The sequence below is a fragment of the Ornithodoros turicata genome, chromosome 1 (genome assembly GCF_037126465.1).
Source record: "Ornithodoros turicata isolate Travis chromosome 1, ASM3712646v1, whole genome shotgun sequence".
In the NCBI taxonomy this organism is placed as follows: domain Eukaryota; kingdom Metazoa; phylum Arthropoda; class Arachnida; order Ixodida; family Argasidae; genus Ornithodoros; species Ornithodoros turicata.
The window spans coordinates 9901650-9925452 of NC_088201.1; the positions used below are offsets into that span (position 1 = coordinate 9901650).

General features: G+C 44.0%; 5 protein-coding genes across 5 annotated transcripts; 1 reads left to right on the top strand and 4 right to left on the bottom strand.

Annotated features, from left to right (window-relative positions):
- Positions 1-378: 378 nt before the first annotated feature.
- LOC135377455 (uncharacterized) lies at positions 379-2541 on the bottom strand. The gene is made up of 6 exons (XM_064609862.1): positions 2192-2541; positions 2036-2083; positions 1867-1973; positions 1340-1387; positions 580-683; positions 379-514 (listed from the first exon to the last, which is right to left on the bottom strand). Exons 1-5 carry the CDS (start codon positions 2246-2248, stop codon positions 584-586), a joined length of 360 nt encoding a protein of 119 aa, XP_064465932.1. The 5' UTR covers positions 2249-2541; the 3' UTR covers positions 379-514; positions 580-583.
- A 3847-nt stretch (positions 2542-6388) lies between these two features.
- On the bottom strand, positions 6389-7560 carry LOC135377456 (V-type proton ATPase subunit e 2-like). The gene is made up of 4 exons (XM_064609863.1): positions 7354-7560; positions 7083-7130; positions 6902-7007; positions 6389-6704 (listed from the first exon to the last, which is right to left on the bottom strand). Exons 1-3 carry the CDS (start codon positions 7449-7451, stop codon positions 6914-6916), a joined length of 240 nt encoding a protein of 79 aa, XP_064465933.1. The 5' UTR covers positions 7452-7560; the 3' UTR covers positions 6389-6704; positions 6902-6913.
- A 164-nt stretch (positions 7561-7724) lies between these two features.
- On the top strand, positions 7725-8504 carry LOC135377458 (uncharacterized). Its single transcript, XM_064609865.1, has one exon. The coding sequence runs from the start codon at positions 7827-7829 to the stop codon at positions 8427-8429; it is 603 nt and encodes a 200-aa protein (XP_064465935.1). The 5' UTR covers positions 7725-7826; the 3' UTR covers positions 8430-8504.
- Positions 8445-10745, bottom strand: LOC135377457 (SWI/SNF-related matrix-associated actin-dependent regulator of chromatin subfamily A-like protein 1). Its single transcript, XM_064609864.1, has one exon. The coding sequence runs from the start codon at positions 10592-10594 to the stop codon at positions 8516-8518; it is 2079 nt and encodes a 692-aa protein (XP_064465934.1). The 5' UTR covers positions 10595-10745; the 3' UTR covers positions 8445-8515.
- Positions 10746-15558: 4813 nt separating this feature from the next.
- Positions 15559-23803, bottom strand: LOC135396951 (uncharacterized). Its single transcript, XM_064628204.1, has 5 exons — positions 23752-23803; positions 21594-21690; positions 16602-16726; positions 16357-16509; positions 15559-15996 (listed from the first exon to the last, which is right to left on the bottom strand). Exons 3-5 carry the CDS (start codon positions 16680-16682, stop codon positions 15727-15729), a joined length of 504 nt encoding a protein of 167 aa, XP_064484274.1. The 5' UTR covers positions 16683-16726; positions 21594-21690; positions 23752-23803; the 3' UTR covers positions 15559-15726.

The following is a 23803-nucleotide window of genomic DNA, read 5'->3' on the forward strand; positions in this document are numbered from 1 at the left end:
ATCTGTCTGTTGTGTACTTGCACAAAATATTTAGATTGATCTTGAAATGTGTAAAGGTGTATGAACATGCCTTATGCCCCCCTGGGTCTTCTGCAACAGGTACTTAAAGCAGCAACGAAAAGATATTACGTTGCTGAATTCTGTGGTAAATTATTGAGGCACTATAGTTCAGAATGATGTGTTGTCACAGCATTGTGAAGGTCTCAAATCTGAGAGGCCACAGTGACAACTATTTGTGGGCACTGCCTAGTGCAAGAAGGTTGTCATTACTAACACAATCTCCACATTACGTTTTACAATGCTGGCACCGTGATGCAAGATTGGCTATGAGAGGTGTACAGATATGGAGAGAGGAGGGGAGTTAGTAGGGTGAAGCGCTTCAGTCAAAAACCAAGCTTTATTGAGCAGTTTCTTAAATATACCTCCATTTACAAAAATATGTGGGATCTTCAATTTGTTCCTTGAAATACTGTGTAGGATATGTACAAGGTCTTCGTCGAATGACAGCAGCTTTCTGAAATGTAAAAAGAAAAAAAAAAACATCAATTCAGCATTAATATGATGGTGTACTCCACTCACTTCATTACTTGCTTGGCCAGTACTCATTCGCAGCTATCAGTGTAGAGTTCTCCAACAGAGGTCCAAAGAAGGGATGCATTTGCATCAGATAGGTACACAGCCAGCTGAATAGGAAATAAACTCAATTAATGGATTGTATAGGGGGAATTGGTATGTGCACACTGTGAGAGAATTGCAGTAAAAAAACGAGGACAACAGGTTAAAAACATGTTAAAGGTCGTCCTGTCCTCGTCTTTTTGCTGCTGTCTTTCACCATGTGAATAGGAAAAAAGGCAAAACCCAAAAAAGGTGGAAACCCACTAATCCCTATGCATTCTACTACCACACAGCAATTACAAAATAAAATTTGCATTGAAGCCACATGCACACAGCCGACTGGTGATTGTCAATCGCTTGGTACTTGCAGAAACTGCACAAAAAGAAAAACTGCATATTACAGTTAACCCTTTTTAGTTAATTAGCCAATTGTTAATAAGACATGACTAAGGGGCGGATCCAGACCCTCACAATGGAGGCTGCGGAGGCAATCACCGCCCCGATCCACCACTAACAAGACATTTTTTTCTGGACCTTTTATTTCAAATACTTCGATAAATGCCGAAAGACAATATCCGTGCCTATTATAATGTCATTTCGAAACCTGACAAATGTTCGATATGGTGCTTATTCAGCTCTCCGGACACAGTCCACTGCCGCACGATCACATGACTACGAAATCGTAAAACACCGAGGCAATTATCAATGAAACAGGTCAACTCACAATACGTAGCACAAAACAGCCGTCGTTATTAGCATACTCTGCACGAGTCTGGAAATAAGGGTAGAGATAGTGGCGTTGATATAGACGGAGAAAAGTTGTTAGCGTGTTCATATTCAGTTACTCACCCGCGATTGTTTCCTTTCGGTACAAACCATGGTAAAATACCGCCGACAATAAACCAAAACGTTGTAAGTATCGCGACAGGTGCGGCATCAGCCCCCATTACGAAAATGTGAAGTGTCTGCGGCAACAAACGACGAATAACGGAACGGCTGATGTGAGCTACGGAGTCATGTGATGCTGGCGTACACGGATGGCACGTAAACCGTCCTTGACGGAAACAACGTGCGCACATGCGTACACTGCCATGGGTATTTTGATTGGTTTGCGTACGAATTCGTAGGTTCATTTCATATTTCACCACACGCCTAGGCACCTGTTGAATGCACCACTTTGCTCCCGCCCTTTAGATGTACTTTGTGTTTTGTTCCGCAGAAGTAGTTCTCCTTTCGCCGGCGCGTACTTACGGAAGATTGTTTATGATTCCCACTCCATGTTCATCACTCTTACAACGTTGGGTTCCAGTTGCGGTCCGATAATGGGATGATATTGCATCATGAACGGACCAAGCCAGCTGAAAAATGGAACGAGCATTTTGGTACTGGAATCTGACTTGTGTCGTTGAACTGTACTCACAAAAGGTAACAGCAGATTGCTGTGGTAACCATCATGGTTTGGATGATGCTGAAATAAGAATGAGATATGACATTGACCGCGGGATTCTATCAGTTCGTTATAGGAGTTTACGTTATACTGTCTCGCCGAAATGGAGTGAACCGCAGTTTTTCTTACCCTTTGTTTTCTCCCTTCGGCACAAACCATGGTAAAACGAATCCTACTATTGCCCATATCAAAGAATTAATAATTATGGATATTGTAGCAGCGGACATCATAGCTGTTGTACACTTTAGTACCGCTCTTGTGTTTCCGTTCTCAGGTACTAGGTGGACTTTCCCCTCTTCCTGATAACTGCGGAAACTCCCCCATTTGCCGCCTCTCTTCTCCATCTTCTCTCTTCTCTTGCTGGGGTGTGGGGGTGTCTCGATGCTAGCGCCTCGCGCCGCGTTTCTTACTCACATACGTTTTACTTTTTACTCATCACAAGTCAATACCACCTGTTGAGACTATTGAGCATGGGACAACGCAAAGCAAGATGCCGATGCACGCCTGCTTTCTTTTTCTTTTTTATGGCTAATTTAGGGGCGCTGCCGGTGTTAGTTCGATCATTACTTCATTTATAGGAAAGCCAAACTCTTAAAGTAAAGCACAGCTGTTTTTATTCTGGTTTTTCCGTACTGTTCTTCAAGCAATAACACAACCAAATAATGTTGAACTGATGAAGCTGGGAGGTAGGAATCCACAAGGAAGCAATTCCAGCATAGAAACTGCGTGATACTTTTTTATTCCCATGTCCACTTTGCCGAATTATGGATCAACAAAATATCTTGCATGGCAGTAAAATGGGCATAAAAAAGTGCAGAGGACCACTGCCTTCTAAACCTACTGGATGGCAGAATTGTTAAGCTATTTGGCTGAGAATATAATGGAAACAGATATTTTGCCGCACTTAACATTGATCTAAATCTGACTCTATGACAAAATCACTGTGATAAACAGTGCGTACAGAGTTTACAGCTATTTCTGTCCTTGTTTGCAATCTTTATGACCCTTGCAATAGACACATTTTGAGAAAGAATGAATTTTCCACTTCAGTTTCAGTGGTTAAATGGTGGGATAAACTGAGTAGTTCATAGTGTACATAGGATAAGACTAATTTCTGAGCTACAGCTGTTTGTATGAACAATGCTGCTCCGTAACTAGGATGTGCTCCCTTGAGGCCCACCTAGAGCAGGGGCCTCTAACTCAAATCGAGTCGCAGGCTGTATTGACCTTGGACCACATCACGGAGGGCGACATAGAAAAAAAATGACGGTAATCACCAGAAAATACACTAAAATAAAAAGATATACATAGAAAAAAGATGGCTTCGAGTTTGCTACTTTGACATGAAAATTTAAATACGATGGCCTTTGTACATAACCGTTCCGTCTCAATTTGTCTAGTGTGCCACTAGCTAGCTTAGTGTGAGCAACGAGATGAGCCCATCTTAATCCTCACATTAGTTACGGTGGTAGTTTACCAAAGTGCACGCAAAGAACAGGTTCGTGATCCACAAGAAGTGCTCGCATGTGTACATTCTGCCTAACATGGACAGGGGCAGCAATATGCCAGGCAAGACTTAAGAACAGTGCCTGAAACTCTCGTTTTATTTCTACTTCTTCACTTGAATTTTTTGAGGGGATAGCTTTGTTCTCTTTGGTGGTCAAGGGATCTCGGGCCACAGAATAGGCAATCCCGGGCCACACGCGGCCCGCATGTTTGAGACTCGTGAACTAGAGGGACACCAAAATGCTTACTTTGGAGAAGACACAAAATGCAGGCTAGCTGGTGAACCATGATCGAAATGCAGCCCAAGCTATGTTAGGAAAGATGCAATCACCCACAGCAAATCTCCCCAGTGGATCTAGGGAGGGGTCCCCCCCCCCCCACACACACACACAAAAAGTAAGGGCCTGGATCTGCCCGATTCTCTCCCATTATTGCCGGCCACACTCCCATTCACACAGACGAACACGCTCATGGTGGGCGGCATCCTTGTCAAGTGACGGAGGCAATGAAGCACAGAAGGAAGAACACAACAGTTCAGCTTCACAATGCCCAGTTTGTATAGAACAATTTTATTTTGTGTGGTTATGGTTGGGGAGTTTTATCACTGGGGGCTTTGAAAAAGACATCATATAGACGTATGAATGTGTAACCGATAAGTCTGTAAGCATAAAGGTCATTAAATAAAAGCTCTGTGTAATGGTAAGGAGTTTACTGCAGCCTTTCGGTGTGGGTGCAATAATGGCACATCAAAACGGTACACCTACACGTGTCTATGCATTAGTTACATTTTAACGGTACATCTTAATGTGTGTTAGGAGACTCACGTCATGCAGTGAATTACACATACAAGGACACAAACCGTTGAGTACGATAGCCCCGTCTTTTATGGTTAAACCCCGTAAAATCCGTTTTCCCCCAATGAAATTGCGTCATCGTCGCTTAGGGTGAAACCTGAAAAACCTTAAAACGAAAATGTGCCAAAGTCTAAATTCAACTGCCGGAGGCACTGGAGAACACTAAATACTTTGCACTCAGCACTGCTGTTTGGCATCTGATGTTTACCCGAATGTGAGACACTTCTTTTTTTTCTTATTTTTCTCTCAAAAATCTGCTTTTTCACACTATATCACCTAATTTTACGGATCTCCTGAAATAAAAGCAGGTTTTTGCCCCGATATTAAAAAGGTTTAAAACCCGAAAACACAAGAGTGTGCGCACACACAAATGCATACGAACACAGCACAATACTACTGATGGAACAGTCTAACATGACAGTAAATAAGTTAAATTGTGTAAATACTTACACGACATGTCTGAAACAGTGTACAGTCACACTACAGAAAGTACAGTTACATCTACATATACAGGGTGTCCCAGAAAACGTGTCATTGAATTCTAATAAAAAACGCCACCTAGAACGATGCTGTCAACGGCATTGTTCTTACTAGGTCTTTGCCACCTCCTGATATGCATGTCATGTAACATACGTTTAATTACATAAATTTTTGCGAAGTGAACTCGGAAATTTGCCAAGTAAAGGTTACTTTTTTACCCCACCAACATGAAGAGCGTGCCGAATTTACTCAAATTCATGATAACTGACAGTGATATTCAGGATCTATCCTATCGGGGAAAATAGCCGAACATCATGCTTCTTGGGGCACTTGAGTATATAGGGCCTGACTTTTTCGGGTTTTATTTTTGGCCAAATTCGGGGGGTAAATATCGGGTGATATTTTTCATTTGAAAATTCGGGTGTATTCGGGTTAAATCCCGTTACGGCATATTCTGTTGTCAGGAATTCGGGTGATTTTTTTTTGTTTAATAAAAATTTGTCTTAACATGGAACTAATGTTTAGCAATGTTATCAAACTTTATTTTAATGCACGCTTACGAGTGTGCCAGGCGACCCTGATGTTTTCGGGTAGATTCGGGTTAAACCCGAATTTTACAGATTTCGTTCGGGGGGTAAATATCGGGTGGATACGGGTTTAACCCTAAAAAGTCAGGCCCTAAGTATAACGCGCGAGGGCTTTTTGAGCGCAATTGCTGTCAGTCCGACGAAAGGAGGTTGGAAGCCCAGTTTCCAACCTCCTTTCGTCGGACCGACAATGATTTCGCTGAAAAATTTGTTGCGCGCTATCCTCCACAAGCTACGTAGAGCATGATTTGCGGTTATCTTTTCCGATCCGATAGCTCCTCAATATTCCTGTCAATTATAATCAATTTTAGTAAATTCGGCACGCTCTTCACATTGGTGGAGAAAAAAAGTTGACCTTTACTTGGCAAATTTCCGAGTTCACTTCGCAAAAATTTACATAATTAAACTTAGGTTACATGACATGCACATCAGGAGGTGGCAAAAACCTAGTAACAACAAATGCCACTGACCGCATGATTCCATGTGGCGTAGTTTACTTATTGAAATTCAATGGCACGTTTTCTGGGACACCCTGTGTACAGACCTGAACTATTACAGCTTACTGCTGATACACCTATAGTACAACAGCACTTCGCATCCTCTAACCATGGTCAGGTTAATGAGAAATGCATGATCTGACTATGCGCGTGTTTTCTTTCTTTGTTGCTGTAGCCTTTACACGAACACGTAACTATATTGGGTCTAAGACTTGTTGCAGGTAAGATGGATAGGCATCGCAGTTGGTGCATGTCGACAGAAGAAGACATTAGCAAGTGGGATCTCCGGAAAGATAACTACCTTCCTACAAAGCAGGGACGTAGATGCGATGAAATTGTGAGGGAGGGTCTTCACCCCAAGATTTCATTTCGGAGTAGGATCCCAAATGCAGGAACCACCTCCACATCTAGGGCCCTGCGTACAAGTATTTTGTGCAGAACACTGTCACAGTACAACTACATACTCAAAAGATGCATGCACACGATTACGGTGCCGTCAAATTGCTACCACCAAGCGATACTCGTTCAAAGAAAGAGAAATACACTACGAGACACCACCACACTGATTCTCCCTCCATCACAACCTCTGCAAGTGAGCTACGAGCTTGTAGTCAAGCTGTCTTTGAGAAGTACTTGTGACATCAACAGCTCAACATCACGGCAATGGGAAGCACACAGACTGTGACTGGGGTATTCCTTGAGATTGGTAGTTCTTGTGCTGTAAGAAAATGTATAGAGAATAAATTGAAAGAACTAAGAAAGTGATACTCGGGGCTCGCAAATTCTTTTTTTTTTTTTTTTTTTCTGATGGCAGTACATGCAGTTCTGTATTGAACGTGGGTAAAGCGGAATATCTGAGGAAGATTTGGATCGAAGAATTGCGACATCCCGTGGTGTTTGGAGGTAAACACGTACCGTTCAGTAGTTTCACATCCATTCGTGCCTCATGATGACCAACGTGTCATTCTCCAGTTGTGGACCAATGAGCGGGTTCATTTGTGACATGTATGCGCATAGCCAGCTTGAAAAGACACATGCAATCATTGCGTCTTTACTATCAGGTAGAACATGCGTGTGCAAATTAATCGTTACTCACAATGTATAACATGAGACTGCCGTTAATATTATCATGGTCTGAATGAGTCTGGAAAAAAGATGAACGAGCGTGAGCAGAGAACATCTGCGGAATGTTTTCTTGGGTAGCATACAGTATTGCACTCGGCTAGGCTTTCGGAGGGAAAGAATCCGACCAAATTAATGTACTGTGCCCAACGAATAGAAGTTATGTCCTGCGATTTTCATGCATAAGGGTTGAACGCAGCACTGCACAGATCTTCACAAGACATTGTAAACCCGGGCTAACTTACCCTCGGTTATCACCTTTTGGTACAAAAAATGGCATAACACCGCCGATTGCAAGCCATAGTAATGTAAATAAAACGACTGGAGCCGGAGATGCTCCCATAACTTTCTGCACGTTTTAAAAGATTTGCTTAAAAATTTTGTAAAAATATGAGACAGCTAAAAAGAGTCAAGGCTCTGCAACCCGCTGCAGATACAAGGACTGCCTGCTTCGACATATTGATCGGGACATCCTAGGTTGGCGCTGCATTCCGTTCGAGCAAATACGAAGACTTAATCGCAGGACTATAATAAATGTTATTTAGAGATGGTTCGAGGAAACGGAACAGAATGTTATATTATTTGCTTCATAAGCAATGCCTCTTGTATCATAGTTGTGCATAAACAAACGTGTCCAGTTGAACTTGTTCTTGTATCCACGTGACAACGTTTTTGAGCAGACAACGCAAACAACGCAAACGCACAGCAACTTTGTGAAATGGTGCTCGCATTTGTTATTCTTTCTACCCCAGTTCGAACAAGTGGCGTGATTTTTTCATCATTTTATGGCTTCACAAAGAAAAAGTCAGATTGCAGCCGATCTAATGAACTCACAGACTCTGACGAGTTAAATACCTCTCGTGGTCCGAGCGAACTCCACGAAGACCACAAAACCACATCAGACTTTCTGAAGCGAATTCACCAATACGTAATGGAGGAAGTTTTGTCTCAACTGAATACAGGTCTCTCACCAAGGCCGACGACAGACCACGGCACTGTGTTCGTAGAGAGGACCGGAATATTTCCACTAAATGACATTGACGTTCCTGGGGGCGTTGTTCTTTGGCACGCTGTGAATGACACTTGTTTTGTAATGGTTTGTAAGGGAAAAGAAAATATTACACTTGCCCAGCAAGTGCATAGGTACATCGTTCACAGTATATGCTCCCACATTCCAACAGTGCTGCCATTTGAGTTGATGTCAAAAGTAGGACTTCTCCACGCTATTTTAAACCAACATATACCAAATGGAAGGTTGATGTGCATTAATCATTCTGTCGCGAAACAACACGAACAACTTTTGCAAAAATTTCCAAGTTGAAAAATTAAGACCATGTGCATCTCTCAATGTTCTTTTAATGCTAAAGTTGTATAAAATAAAATATGTGGAAAAGCATGCAGGACCTCTCACATCATTTTCGACTTTTTCACAACAATCTCACTTTCAGTGTCAAAGTCGTCAAGTAGATCTATCAACGTGGCGTCATCATTAAGAAAGTCATCCAGTGTCGGTTGCTCCCGCTCCTTACTCACTCTCAGGTCGACTTCGTGAAAGTTGTCTTTGCTCAAGCCAGCCTTGCTAAGGATGTCCAACTTTTTCTGCACAAGTGGCCAGATGTAGTCGTCCGCAGTTCCCTTGGCCACCAAGTACTGTACGATAACACAGTTTTGTTGTCCGATCCGGTGCGCCCTGTCCTCAGCCTGCGTGAGGATTCCAGGATTCCAGAACAGCTCTGCAAACACCACCAGGCTCGCTGCACTAAGCGTGATGCCTGCGTTAGCAGCCGTTATGCTGAGCACCGCTACTTTGCACGTCTCATCGTACTGGAACTTGTCGCATAGCTGTTTTCGAGTCTCTGGCAGAGTTTTGCCATCAATCCGAATGTGGCTGCATGTCTTATTGGTCAGCAACTCGCAAATCTCATCCATAACATTCTGGTGGTGTGCAAAACACAGGAACTTTTGGTCGCCTTCTAAAAGGTCCTCGATATACTTGCAGATTGCTTTCGCCTTGACAAGCCCGGTTTCACGAAAGTACGTTAACAGCACCCCTCTGCGTTGCATGCCTTGGATATCCTTATTTTGCATCTCTTTAGCCATGTGTTTCAGTACTTTATCGCTCGTCTTAATAGTACCGGGGTCCAGCAGAACCACCTGCCTTTGTTTGGCGGGAAGCTGAGAGATGACGTCGGACTTCAGTCTCCGTATCATTATCGTCTTCTCGAGAAGAAGTTGCAGCTCGTGCATATTCGAAGAACCACTGTAGTCCCAACCCCAAGACGTGAGTTTGCCATTGCAGTAGCGGATCCCAAACTCTTGCATTCCCGGAAAGAATTTCGGCACCACTGCACTGATCTGTGTGTACAATTCAACGGGACGCGACAGGGCTGGAGTCCCCGTGAGGAGTATAACTCGTCTTGCTTTTTTCATTGCCTTCTGACACGCTTTTGTCCGAGCCGACTTTGGGTTCTTGATAAAATGACTTTCGTCTAAGATTACCACCCTGTATTGTGCATTGCACATTTCTTCAGCCTTCCTGGACATCAGATCGTAACTAGTAATGACAACTTCGTGATTTGACACCGCGTCCGTTGACGTTAACAGAACAGTAATGTTGTCGACGGCCAAGGACGGTACCCATTGCAGGAAAGCTTCTTTCCAGGCGAATCGAACAGAGGAAGGCGTTATTACTAACACAGGCCATTCTTCCCTGTAGTAAGAAGCAACAGCTATAGCCTGAATGGTCTTGCCAAGTCCCATATCGTCGGCAATCAAAATTCTGCCACCTCGCTGCACTGCAGTGCACACTCCTTCTCTTTGAAAGGGGAAAAGTGACGAACTGAGTTTGCTATCCAGACCACTGAGGTCGACATCAAATGATGCTGTGCGAGACTTCAAAGCTGTTATCACGTACGGTGGAATTCCACCAAGCACAACACTGGGTCTCAATGGTTTCAATTTTTCCATTAGGCTTTCGTACTCACTTATTGCGAAGCTCCAACGTTTTTTCTCCGCGTCGTACATTTTCGACGGCATACTCCTAAATATCTCTATCATCTGCTGATGATAAGGAACGTCCACAGAGAATCTATCATGCGAGATCATAACGCAAGAACCACTTGTAACTTTGTTGGATGTGCTTGCAAAGGAGGAGATACTCTGGTTTTGTGTGCTGGCATTTGTTATATTAGGGGCCGTGTAAGATGTGCATGACTTTTGACTTGTTGACTGTCTGTTGCTGTTTGCTGGCGTAACAGACAGCTGATTTCGAGATTCCTGGGAATAGAAAGTTGGCTTGCCCTGTGATGTGTAAGCTTGAGAACTCGCGTTGTTGGCTTTAGCTGTGCTACATGTAGATGGCTGGAAGTTATTCTGAGCCTGATTCGCTGCTAATCTGGCGTTTTGGGAGGCTTTTCGACGTTCCAATGCCTTCAACCTGTTCTCTTCGATTCTTCGCTTCTGATCTTCTGTCAGGACGGTACTCATCTTAAAATAAGTTCTTTAGCAACAGCAATGACAACTCTGTATATACACAGTGTTGAAATGACGGTACGCTAGCAGCGCGAACATTATTCATCCACCAGTTTCAGCAACGCGCGAACAACATCGCCCGTGGTCCGTTTCGTGGAGACGTGGATTGGATTGGATTCGAGTGGCTGCACGAGCATGAGCACGCACCTGCTGAGACAAGACGCTAAAACCTGACGGGTATCATTGCCGCGTCACTCCATCCCTTCATGCTTCCGCGTCAAAACGTAGTCCCTGATTCTCATTGGCTGGTGTGTGTGTGAGTGCTGTGTCAAGCTGTGTGTACTGTTTTGTTGCGCGAGAAAAAGGAAGCCGTGATTTTTATATTTTTTCTTAATACTGTACTTGCTGTGGTTTTGTATTTTTTTCTTAGTACTGTACTTGCTGGGGTTTTAAGCGTCGACGGATTACATTACAAGGAACGGATTACATTACAATTTACAAGGGAAAATGTCGAGCGGTGGTTACGATAACTTGAGAAATGATACTGTCAGGTTATAAGAAGATCGGGACGTGACTGAGCAGAAATGATACCCGTCAGGTTTTAAGCGTCGACGGAATTTACAAGGGAAAATGTCGAGCGGTGGTATAACGATAACTTGAGAAATGATACTGTCAGGTTATAAGAAGATCGGGACGTGACTGAACAGAAATGATACCCGTCAGGTTTTAAGCATCGACGGAATTTACAAGGGAAAATGTCGACCGGTGGTAACGATAACTTGAGAAATGATACCGTCAGGTTATAAGAAGATCGGGACGTGACTGAACAGAAATGATACCCGTCAGGTTTTAAGCATCGACGGAATTTACAAGGGAAAATGTCGAGCGGTGGTTACGATAACTTGAGAAATGATACCGTCAGGTTATAAGATCGGGACGTGACTGAACAGAAATGATACCCGTCAGGTTTTAAGCGTCGACAGAATTTACAAGGGAAAATGTCGAGCGGTGGTAACGATAACTTGAGAAATGATACCGTCAGGTTATAAGAAGATCGGGACGTGACTGAACAGAAATGATACCCGTCAGGTTTTAAGCATCGACGGAATTTACAAGGGAAAATGTCGAGCGGTGGTAACGATAACTTGAGAAATGATACCGTCAGGTTATAAGAAGATCGGGACGTGACTGAACAGAAATGATACCCGTCAGGTTTTAAGCATCGACGGAATTTACAAGGGAAAATGTCGAGCGGTGGTTACGATAACTTGAGAAATGATACCGTCAGGTTATAAGAAGATCGGGACGTGACTGAACAGAAATGATACCCGTCAGGTTTTAAGCGTCGACAGAATTTACAAGGGAAAATGTCGAGCGGTGGTTACGATAACTTGAGAAATGATACCGTCAGGTTATAAGAAGATCGGGACGTGACCTAACAGAAATGATACCCGTCAGGTTTTAAGCATCGACGGAATTTACAAGGGAAAATGTCGACGGAATTTACAAGGGAAAATGTCGAGCGGTGGTATAACGATAACTTGAGAAATGATACTGTCAGGTTATAAGAAGATCGGGACGTGACTGAACAGAAATGATACCCGTCAGGTTTTAAGCATCGACGGAATTTACAAGGGAAAATGTCGACCGGTGGTAACGATAACTTGAGAAATGATACCGTCAGGTTATAAGAAGATCGGGACGTGACTGAACAGAAATGATACCCGTCAGGTTTTAAGCATCGACGGAATTTACAAGGGAAAATGTCGAGCGGTGGTTACGATAACTTGAGAAATGATACCGTCAGGTTATAAGATCGGGACGTGACTGAACAGAAATGATACCCGTCAGGTTTTAAGCGTCGACAGAATTTACAAGGGAAAATGTCGAGCGGTGGTAACGATAACTTGAGAAATGATACCGTCAGGTTATAAGAAGATCGGGACGTGACTGAACAGAAATGATACCCGTCAGGTTTTAAGCATCGACGGAATTTACAAGGGAAAATGTCGAGCGGTGGTAACGATAACTTGAGAAATGATACCGTCAGGTTATAAGAAGATCGGGACGTGACTGAACAGAAATGATACCCGTCAGGTTTTAAGCATCGACGGAATTTACAAGGGAAAATGTCGAGCGGTGGTTACGATAACTTGAGAAATGATACCGTCAGGTTATAAGAAGATCGGGACGTGACTGAACAGAAATGATACCCGTCAGGTTTTAAGCGTCGACAGAATTTACAAGGGAAAATGTCGAGCGGTGGTTACGATAACTTGAGAAATGATACCGTCAGGTTATAAGAAGATCGGGACGTGACCTAACAGAAATGATACCCGTCAGGTTTTAAGCATCGACGGAATTTACAAGGGAAAATGTCGACGGAATTTACAAGGGAAAATGTCGAGCGGTGGTATAACGATAACTTGAGAAATGATACTGTCAGGTTATAAGAAGATCGGGACGTGACTGAACAGAAATGATACCCGTCAGGTTTTAAGCATCGACGGAATTTACAAGGGAAAATGTCGACCGGTGGTAACGATAACTTGAGAAATGATACCGTCAGGTTATAAGAAGATCGGGACGTGACTGAACAGAAATGATACCCGTCAGGTTTTAAGCATCGACGGAATTTACAAGGGAAAATGTCGAGCGGTGGTTACGATAACTTGAGAAATGATACCGTCAGGTTATAAGATCGGGACGTGACTGAACAGAAATGATACCCGTCAGGTTTTAAGCGTCGACAGAATTTACAAGGGAAAATGTCGAGCGGTGGTAACGATAACTTGAGAAATGATACCGTCAGGTTATAAGAAGATCGGGACGTGACTGAACAGAAATGATACCCGTCAGGTTTTAAGCATCGACGGAATTTACAAGGGAAAATGTCGAGCGGTGGTAACGATAACTTGAGAAATGATACCGTCAGGTTATAAGAAGATCGGGACGTGACTGAACAGAAATGATACCCGTCAGGTTTTAAGCATCGACGGAATTTACAAGGGAAAATGTCGAGCGGTGGTTACGATAACTTGAGAAATGATACCGTCAGGTTATAAGAAGATCGGGACGTGACTGAACAGAAATGATACCCGTCAGGTTTTAAGCGTCGACAGAATTTACAAGGGAAAATGTCGAGCGGTGGTTACGATAACTTGAGAAATGATACCGTCAGGTTATAAGAAGATCGGGACGTGACCTAACAGAAATGATACCCGTCAGGTTTTAAGCATCGACGGAATTTACAAGGGAAAATGTCGAGCGGTGGTTACGATAACTTGAGAAATGATACCGTCAGGTTATAAGAAGATCGGGACGTGACTGAACAGAAATGATACCCGTCAGGTTTTAAGCATCGACGGAATTTACAAGGGAAAATGTCGAGCGGTGGTTACGATAACTTGAGAAATGATACCGTCAGGTTATAAGAAGATCGGGACGTGACTGAACAGAAATGATACCCGTCAGGTTTTAAGCATCGACGGAATTTACAAGGGAAAATGTCGAGCGGTGGTTACGATAACTTGAGAAATGATACCGTCAGGTTATAAGAAGATCGGGACGTGACTGAACAGAAATGATACCCGTCAGGTTTTAAGCGTCGACGGAATTTACAAGGGAAAATGTCGAGCGGTGGTTACGATAACTTGAGAAATGATACCGTCAGGTTATAAGAAGATCGGGACGTGACTGAACAGAAATGATACCCGTCAGGTTTTAAGCATCGACGGAATTTACAAGGGAAAATGTCGAGCGGTGGTTACGATAACTTGAGAAATGATACCGTCAGGTTATAAGAAGATCGGGACGTGACTGAACAGAAATGATACCCGTCAGGTTTTAAGCGTCGACGGAATTTACAAGGGAAAATGTCGAGCGGTGGTTACGATAACTTGAGAAATGATACCGTCAGGTTATAAGAAGATCGGGACGTGACTGAACAGAAATGATACCCGTCAGGTTTTAAGCATCGACGGAATTTACAAGGGAAAATGTCGAGCGGTGGTTACGATAACTTGAGAAATGATACCGTCAGGTTATAAGAAGATCGGGACGTGACTGAACAGAAATGATACCCGTCAGGTTTTAAGCATCGACGGAATTTACAAGGGAAAATGTCGACGGAATTTACAAGGGAAAATGTCGAGCGGTGGTATAACGATAACTTGAGAAATGATACTGTCAGGTTATAAGAAGATCGGGACGTGACTGAACAGAAATGATACCCGTCAGGTTTTAAGCATCGACGGAATTTACAAGGGAAAATGTCGACCGGTGGTAACGATAACTTGAGAAATGATACCGTCAGGTTATAAGAAGATCGGGACGTGACTGAACAGAAATGATACCCGTCAGGTTTTAAGCATCGACGGAATTTACAAGGGAAAATGTCGAGCGGTGGTTACGATAACTTGAGAAATGATACCGTCAGGTTATAAGATCGGGACGTGACTGAACAGAAATGATACCCGTCAGGTTTTAAGCGTCGACAGAATTTACAAGGGAAAATGTCGAGCGGTGGTAACGATAACTTGAGAAATGATACCGTCAGGTTATAAGAAGATCGGGACGTGACTGAACAGAAATGATACCCGTCAGGTTTTAAGCATCGACGGAATTTACAAGGGAAAATGTCGAGCGGTGGTAACGATAACTTGAGAAATGATACCGTCAGGTTATAAGAAGATCGGGACGTGACTGAACAGAAATGATACCCGTCAGGTTTTAAGCATCGACGGAATTTACAAGGGAAAATGTCGAGCGGTGGTTACGATAACTTGAGAAATGATACCGTCAGGTTATAAGAAGATCGGGACGTGACTGAACAGAAATGATACCCGTCAGGTTTTAAGCGTCGACAGAATTTACAAGGGAAAATGTCGGGCTGTGGACAGATGGAGTTACGATAACTAAAAAAAAAAAAAAAAACATACCGTCAGAAGAAAAAAATACGAACCTGAGTTGCATTTTGTTGCCCACTCTCTGTTTGTAGTTTCAGTGACTGATCGGGCTTGAGCTATGTTTTATTGCTAACGTCAACCTGGGTCTTTCTATACTCGCAGAACGCGAGCCATTGTGGCAGATATTTGGTGGCCCTGAAAAGGGCCGTTTTTTTACTTCTTCTCGTTGCATTCTTTCTCTTAGTGTGCTCGGAAGGCGCCGCAAATTCCCTCTCCATGGCCACAAGTAAGCTTCCTTGCCCCGGTTTTGCCGCAAGTTGCACAACGTGTGCACCTGAGGATCCTGGGCGTCAGGTGCGGTGGCGCAGGTGTCAATGGGGTACCTATCGCTGTGTGCAGGGCCCGCTGTATGCAAAACGCCAGGGCGTTGATGCCGTGCTTGCGGTCGACGTGGTAGCCGTCAGCAGCAAGGAGGCGCTTGTCGGCTAGACCGTGCTTCAAGAATTTGAACTGAAAGCAAAACATAAATTTCAAAGGGGGTCCCTAAAATCCGTATATAATGTATGGCTGACCAGAAATCTCTCGCAAGAAGAATTACGATGTTGATGGTATCACTTCCTTGAGCTTGGGGGTGCATCAGGGACACCGTGATCAGGGATGAGACACGGAACCGGACGCTTTTATCTCGTCCCTAGTGCGCCCTCAAGGTAAAAAAGAAAGGAAACGCTACCACCAATACCGTTACATTAGCCTGCATGCCTCCAATTGCGCTCGTCAACAATTACTTGCGTGCTATACAGTCGATGTATAACACATACGAACCAAGGTAAACGCGCATCAAAAAAGATAGCAAGGAAAATACAAGGTTACCTCGGTCCCGACAATGTGTATGGTCCTGTCCGCCGCTTTTTTCAGGCGCCTGTTGAAGCGTTTGTGCTTCTGGCACAAGGCATCGTCAAGTCGGGGCATTAACTGGCATAGGAAAACATTCTCAAAGCTGCCTTGGAGGAAGTGAGCAAATTCCTGAAAAGGTGCAAGTGTTAATTAATTAGTGATTGCGCACTAGGCATGACTACTCAAACGAAAATAATGCAGGGAAACAGGGGCATACGTACCAAGAGGTGGTTGACAACATCGTGGGGTTCCCGGCCGCTGTCTATATCGTTGCCTCCAAGGTAAACAACGATGAAATTCATTCTCTCCAACCGCAGCTGGTCAAATCGGAAAGGAGCCTCTCCAACTGTGAGCCCGGGGATAGAAAATGTACAGATCTCAATCTCCCTGTCAAGAAACAATCGTTCCCGACAGAGAAATTTTAGTTGCGATGATCCAAACAGCACTCCCTTCATAGCGCAAGACGCTGTGGCCAACAAAGCATGCATAGGTTGCTCTTATAGGTCCAAGAATGTCCTTGAATCAACTGCTTGCTTGGTATGATGTTAGTCAGTCCTGGCTTGACAATTATACAGATTAGGCTGTACAAGAGGCAGTTGTACAAGACAGCCCAGTTTCTAACTTTGTTCAAAGGATTAAAGCGGCCTCCCGCCTTCAAAGGATTCGGCTACTTGGAATTCTGCAGCTTGGGAAAACACGGTCAGTGCGTGACGTGCGCAACCCTTTGACGTTTGTTCGGGTACATGTCCATGGTCCATGTCCAGGTGGTTACAAAGAAGGAAGCTGGTTGAAGTTCAGTGAACTGTAGAAGGCTCCCTCTTCTGAACGTTTGAGGAAAAGGTATCGCGCATATCACCAGAACGTTCTTGCGTTCTTCTCTGCCGTGATCAGTGCGTCACGTACGTCGCTTAGAGTTCTCTTTGCTTTTGGAGACGATCAACGAAGACTTCTGCGCCCCTGTCAAGCCAGCTGTGAATATTCGGAAAACCAGGTTGTATATCTTCATTTACTTTTTACCTTCGTTCTTTGATGCATAGTGTACGCACGTAAGTCTGACAGTGCAGTTTTGATTTTTGTGCCGATGTCATGGCTTCGGTGACCCCGCCCGAAACGACACCGAAGGTTTTCAGGTGTTCTCATTGCCCGAGCGCATTTACAAACGTAAAAAACTTGTATCGTCACAACCGCACGAAGCATAATATCGCTCCTAATGTAACGGCGTCCCGTTTTCTTCTGCGGTGCGAAGAAGAAGAATGCGCGTTTTTTACCACAAGGAAAGACGACTTGCGGAGCCACCTTGCAAGTCAGCACAACATGGATATGAACGTCGTGAAAGTGACGCACGACTCCATGGATGAGTTCCTCACGTGGCTTGATGCCTTAACAACAAGCGCAAACTCCCAGTTTTGCCTGCAGAAGGGAGCTGCAACTGAAGGTGCTTCGAAGGTCTATTCATATGTGTGTAACCGCTCCGGAATGTGCAACAGCAAATTGGCGCTACAAGACAGATGTCGACAAATGAGGTCCCAAGGCTCCTGCAAAATTGGTAATATGTGTACGGCATACATAACCGCGAGGTTATCTTTGACAACAGGCAAAGTTGTGGTGAGCGGATGCCTCAGCCACTACTACCACACAACCGATGTTCAACATCTCCGGATGCAACAATCTGATAGAGCAGCCATAATTGAAGACTACGTTCGTGGCGTGCCGAATGACAGGATAGTTCGGAATGTGCGAGGCAGCATGCCTGCACGTGTGGAAGACCTCAAGCGCTCCCACCTGACAAAGACTGCCGATGTGCGAAATATTGCTGACGCTGAAGGTCTCATGGATTGGAAGCTTGACAAAGATGACGGAACAAGCGTGAAAAAAATGGTTGAACTTTTCCGTGGAAGTCCACAGAACTGCGTATTAATGTACAAGCCTACAGGTGTCCCTCACGATGTCTCTGACCAGCCTTTGCCCACAAAGGACTTCATGATTGTTTTACAGACGGAATTTCAGAAGGAAATGCTCAAGTTATTCGGAGCGAAAGTCGTGTGCCTCGATGCGACACACGGTACCAACGGTTACAAATTTTATCTAATTACTTTGTTGGTGCTTGATGCAGCGGGCGAAGGCGTTCCTGTTGCGTGGTGCCTTAGTAGCACTGAAAATAAGACCGCTCTGTATCACTTCCTCAAAGCAGTTAAAGAAAGCGTCGGTGAAGTTACTCCTAATTTTTTCATGACTGACGATGCGAAGCAATATTATCATGCATGGTGCGAAGCGTTCCAGAGCAGACCAAAGAAGTTACTATGTAAATGGCACGTCCGCAGAGCGTGGTCAAATAAACTCAACAGCACCGTGAAGGACGAGCGAAAGAGGAAGGAAATTGAGAGCACCATCGACGTCCTCCTTCAACAGAAGACAGAAGATGCCTTCCGTGAGAAAATGACGAGCTTTACAGAGGTGCTACAGATAGATGAGTCCACTCATGTGTTCCTGCAATACTTCGAAGCGTATTACATGAATCGTGTCGAAGAATGGGCGACTTGTTTCAGGACGGAGTGCGATATTTCAACAAACATGAAGCTGGAATCATTTCACAAGGTTCTGAAATACTTGTTTCTCGACAAAAAAGCCAACAAACGTACGGATAAGCTAATTCACACCTTGTTGGCCTACTCCAATTGGAAACAGTTCGACGTCCTCATCGGTTCAAGCAAAGGTAAGACGACTAAGACGATGACCGCCATCTACCATGCGCATATGAGGGGCAAAGGGATACCAGTTCACGATATAACCACGCTCGACAATGGCAAGTGGAAGGTTTGCGGCACCAAAGAGTACGAAGTACTCGCCAGGAACACCTGCCATGCGCCTTGCCAGCTCCGATGCCGCGAGTGCAATATTTGTGTTCATGCCTATATTTGTTCGTGCCCTTGTACACTTATGTGCAAGCACATTCATGCAGTGCACCTACATTTTGGTAGTAGTCACCCCCCTTCCCTTCCAGTGTCATCTACTGCATTATTTGTTGCTGCAAGTAACTACCCATCTCCAGTTCCTCGTTCAAGTTCCCCCGAAGCAAGTGACAGCCTCGTCCAAGAAACTGATGAGCATCCCCCATCTCTTATACGGCCACGACTAGCCAAGGCATTCAAGTCTTTGGGTGATATTTCACATGGTGTAGCACGACTTCTGTCTTCAACCTCTACTCCGTTGCCTAACTCAGCCGAAAACACGCTTGCAACAGCAAATGAGGCAATCAAGGCAGCATTAGCTCTCAAACGTGTTTTGACCCCTGCATACATGCCAATGCATCCAGATCACGATTATACACCAGCAAACAAAAGAATTGCCCCGCAACGCAAAGCCAGAAAACGCAGAAAGCTTTCACAACGCTCGACCAGAAGGAAGGCAACCGACCTTGATGCACAGTGCAGAGAGTCTCAAGAAGCTCCACAGGAAGCAGAGATGGGCGACGTAGACGTGGAAGTCGCAGAGGAAGATATGCAGCTCATAATTCTCTTCACTGGAAGCGACATTAAAGAAAGGATACTCCATGGCCACAAGGCAGATGAACAGCATGTTGAGAGTGCTCCTGACAGAATTCCGGATGATGTAGTTGATGCTGACGTTTCTTGCATTAAGTGTTATTTCACCGATGAAGGATGGCAGTGTGTCATGCAAGTGTTGGACGCCAAGCGGAAACACTGGGCTTGCAACTCTTGTACCGTGACCACAACGAAGCTTCCAATGATCCAATGTGACTCATGTGAGAAATGGTACCATTACCGATGCGCTCTTATCAAACGGGCTCCTCGGTCTACCTGGCATTGCAATGCTTGCCTAGGTAAAGACCCACATAAATTAACATAACTTAACTGCTGTTGGCTTTGTATATTTGTGATTGTGTTCCTTTTATACTGACCATTCACATGAGTTACATTGTGAACACCTGTTGTCCCACCCCAGGCGTATGCAACAATTTAGCACTAGTTTGTACAGAGTAGTTCCAAGTGACAATTGCTTCATGAACCACTTGTAAATGTGATATGACACTTGCTTGCAACGTTAGCTGTACTTTGTAGGTTACGTAAGTATGGCTCATTGACCACTGTCAACACCAAACGGGAGCTAGTGCTGGTGCTGGCGGGCCTTCGGGCTCTTGCAATAGAGCACCTCACCCTCCCTTTTGGCCTTTGCCCATGTGTCGCTCCCTGTATTTAGTACTGTGCAAATAAATGTGCTAATGCCTCTCTTACGCATCCTTGTTCTGTTCTCTTGTTGCCATTATACCAAAGAGGAGTTAGTGCTGGTGCTGGCGGGCCTTCGGGCTCTTGCAATAGAGCACCTCACCCTCTTCTTTTGTTGGCTTTTGCCCATGTGTCGCTCCCTGTATTTAGTACTGTGCAAATAGATATGCTAATGTCTCACTCTTGTCCTGTATCAATTGTGTAAATAAATATGTACGCTAATGTTCTCTTTTTTATAGTATCGCATGTATGTAAATATATTTGTAATGATTGCATGAAAATGGGTGTGAAGGCTGTAGGGCGGGAAACCTACAAATTGCAATTGTGTGGCTGTTGAAGCGATGTGTATGCCCAAATTCTTTTCCTATCGTTTCAGAAATCAATGACCGGTTCGTGCCTTTGTTGGAAGCCTCCACGGATCTTGACGGGCACAAATGTGCAACACCAGTGCCTTACAAAGTAAAGCTCCCTGATTGGAGTCAGTAAATTCCACTCATGACCGAAGGCGGTCAGGGCTTAGAGTCATGCTGCATAGCCTCACCCCATTTCATAATGATGAAAGGCCTATGATGAAAGGCATTACGTACACTACATGTGGCGAAAATGTTTGTCTGAGGCAAAAAAAAAAAAAGAAAAAAAGCTTGCAGCATAAAAGCAGCAATTCCAGCTTTGAGTCTAAATGCCATTTTCACTTTTGAAAGCTACTAAAGATAGCAGATGGATTTTGTTCAATAAAAGATGTGCAACATGCAAAGCTTATTGCCCTCCAGGTTTTACTGCTTTATCCATAAAAAGTGCAATTATTGCAGAATTATAGTACTTGCTGCTGCAGTCAACTAAAGGAATTAGCACCACAGGACTCAACTCTTTAAACTAATAATGTGATACTTTATTGTTCTGAACGATATGCATGTAGAAAGCGAAAACAAACCCAAAAATGTCCAATTATGTAATCTTCAGTGCCATTACCTTTCTGCACAGTGCCATTAGTATAACAACTCCTTCTCCGAGTTCCGTTGTGAATGCCTTTTACAGTCAAGTGTTGTACTCCCACCAGTAGTTGCACCTGGAAATGAAATTTGTCTGTTTATTTGTAATACACTCAAGGCACATAACACTGCAGCTGCGAATGGGATACAAAGTTTTTTTTAACAAAACAGAGACACAAACTGCATATAATCACACATGCAAAAAAGGAAGATGGTTGGGTAATACAGCACTAAAATTCTTAGCACAGGCAATGGTAGACACTGATGAGGGAAGACAATTCCAACTTAATGTAGTATGAATAACAAATGAGTTTTTAGACATTTAAACAGACGATTCGTAACCACCGCTCGACATTTTCCCTTGTAAATTTCGTCGACGCTTAAAACCTGACGGGTATCATTTCTGTTCAGTCACGTCCCGATCTTCTTATAACCTGACGGTATCATTTCTCAAGTTATCGTAACCACCGCTCGACATTTTCCCTTGTAAATTCCGTCGACGCTTAAAACCTGACGGGTATCATTTCTGTTCAGTCACGTCCCGATCTTCTTATAACCTGACGGTATCATTTCTCAAGTTATCGTAACCACCGGTCGACATTTTCCCTTGTAAATTCCGTCGATGCTTAAAACCTGACGGGTATCATTTCTGTTCAGTCACGTCCCGATCTTCTTATAACCTGACGGTATCATTTCTCAAGTTATCGTAACCACCGCTCGACATTTTCCCTTGTAAATTCCGTCGACGCTTAAAACCTGACGGGTATCATTTCTGTTCAGTCACGTCCCGATCTTCTTATAACCTGACGGTATCATTTCTCAAGTTATCGTAACCACCGCTCGACATTTTCCCTTGTAAATTCTGTCGACGCTTAAAACCTGACGGGTATCATTTCTGTTCAGTCACGTCCCGATCTTCTTATAACCTGACGGTATCATTTCTCAAGTTATCGTAACCACCGCTCGACATTTTCCCTTGTAAATTCCGTCGATGCTTAAAACCTGACGGGTATCATTTCTGTTCAGTCACGTCCCGATCTTCTTATAACCTGACGGTATCATTTCTCAAGTTATCGTAACCACCGATCGACATTTTCCCTTGTAAATTCCGTCGACGCTTAAAACCTGACGGGTATCATTTCTGTTCAGTCACGTCCCGATCTTCTTATAACCTGACGGTATCATTTCTCAAGTTATCGTTACCACCGCTCGACATTTTCCCTTGTAAATTCCGTCGATGCTTAAAACCTGACGGGTATCATTTCTGTTCAGTCACGTCCCGATCTTCTTATAACCTGACGGTATCATTTCTCAAGTTATCGTTACCACCGCTCGACATTTTCCCTTGTAAATTCCGTCGATGCTTAAAACCTGACGGGTATCATTTCTGTTCAGTCACGTCCCGATCTTCTTATAACCTGACGGTATCATTTCTCAAGTTATCGTTACCACCGCTCGACATTTTCCCTTGTAAATTCTGTCGACGCTTAAAACCTGACGGGTATCATTTCTGTTCAGTCACGTCCCGATCTTCTTATAACCTGACGGTATCATTTCTCAAGTTATCGTAACCACCGCTCGACATTTTCCCTTGTAAATTCCGTCGATGCTTAAAACCTGACGGGTATCATTTCTGTTCAGTCACGTCCCGATCTTCTTATAACCTGACGGTATCATTTCTCAAGTTATCGTTACCACCGCTCGACATTTTCCCTTGTAAATTCTGTCGACGCTTAAAACCTGACGGGTATCATTTCTGTTCAGTCACGTCCCGATCTTCTTATAACCTGACGGTATCATTTCTCAAGTTATCGTAACCACCGCTCGACATTTTCCCTTGTAAATTCTGTCGACGCTTAAAACCTGACGGGTATCATTTCTGTTCAGTCACGTCCCGATCTTCTTATAACCTGACGGTATCATTTCTCAAGTTATCGTAACCACCGCTCGACATTTTCCCGTGTAAATTCTGTCGACGCTTATAACCTGACGGGTATCATTTTTGTTCAATCGCTTCCCGATCTTATAACCTGACCGTATCATTTCACAAGTTATCGTAACCATAGCTCGACTTTTCCCACTTTTCCCGTCGACGAATTCCGCTTAACCTGCACACGAAAAGTCAAAAGATTGCCTACCTGCACGCGACAAGATCGGAGAAACAAAAAGACCACACAACACGCCGGAACA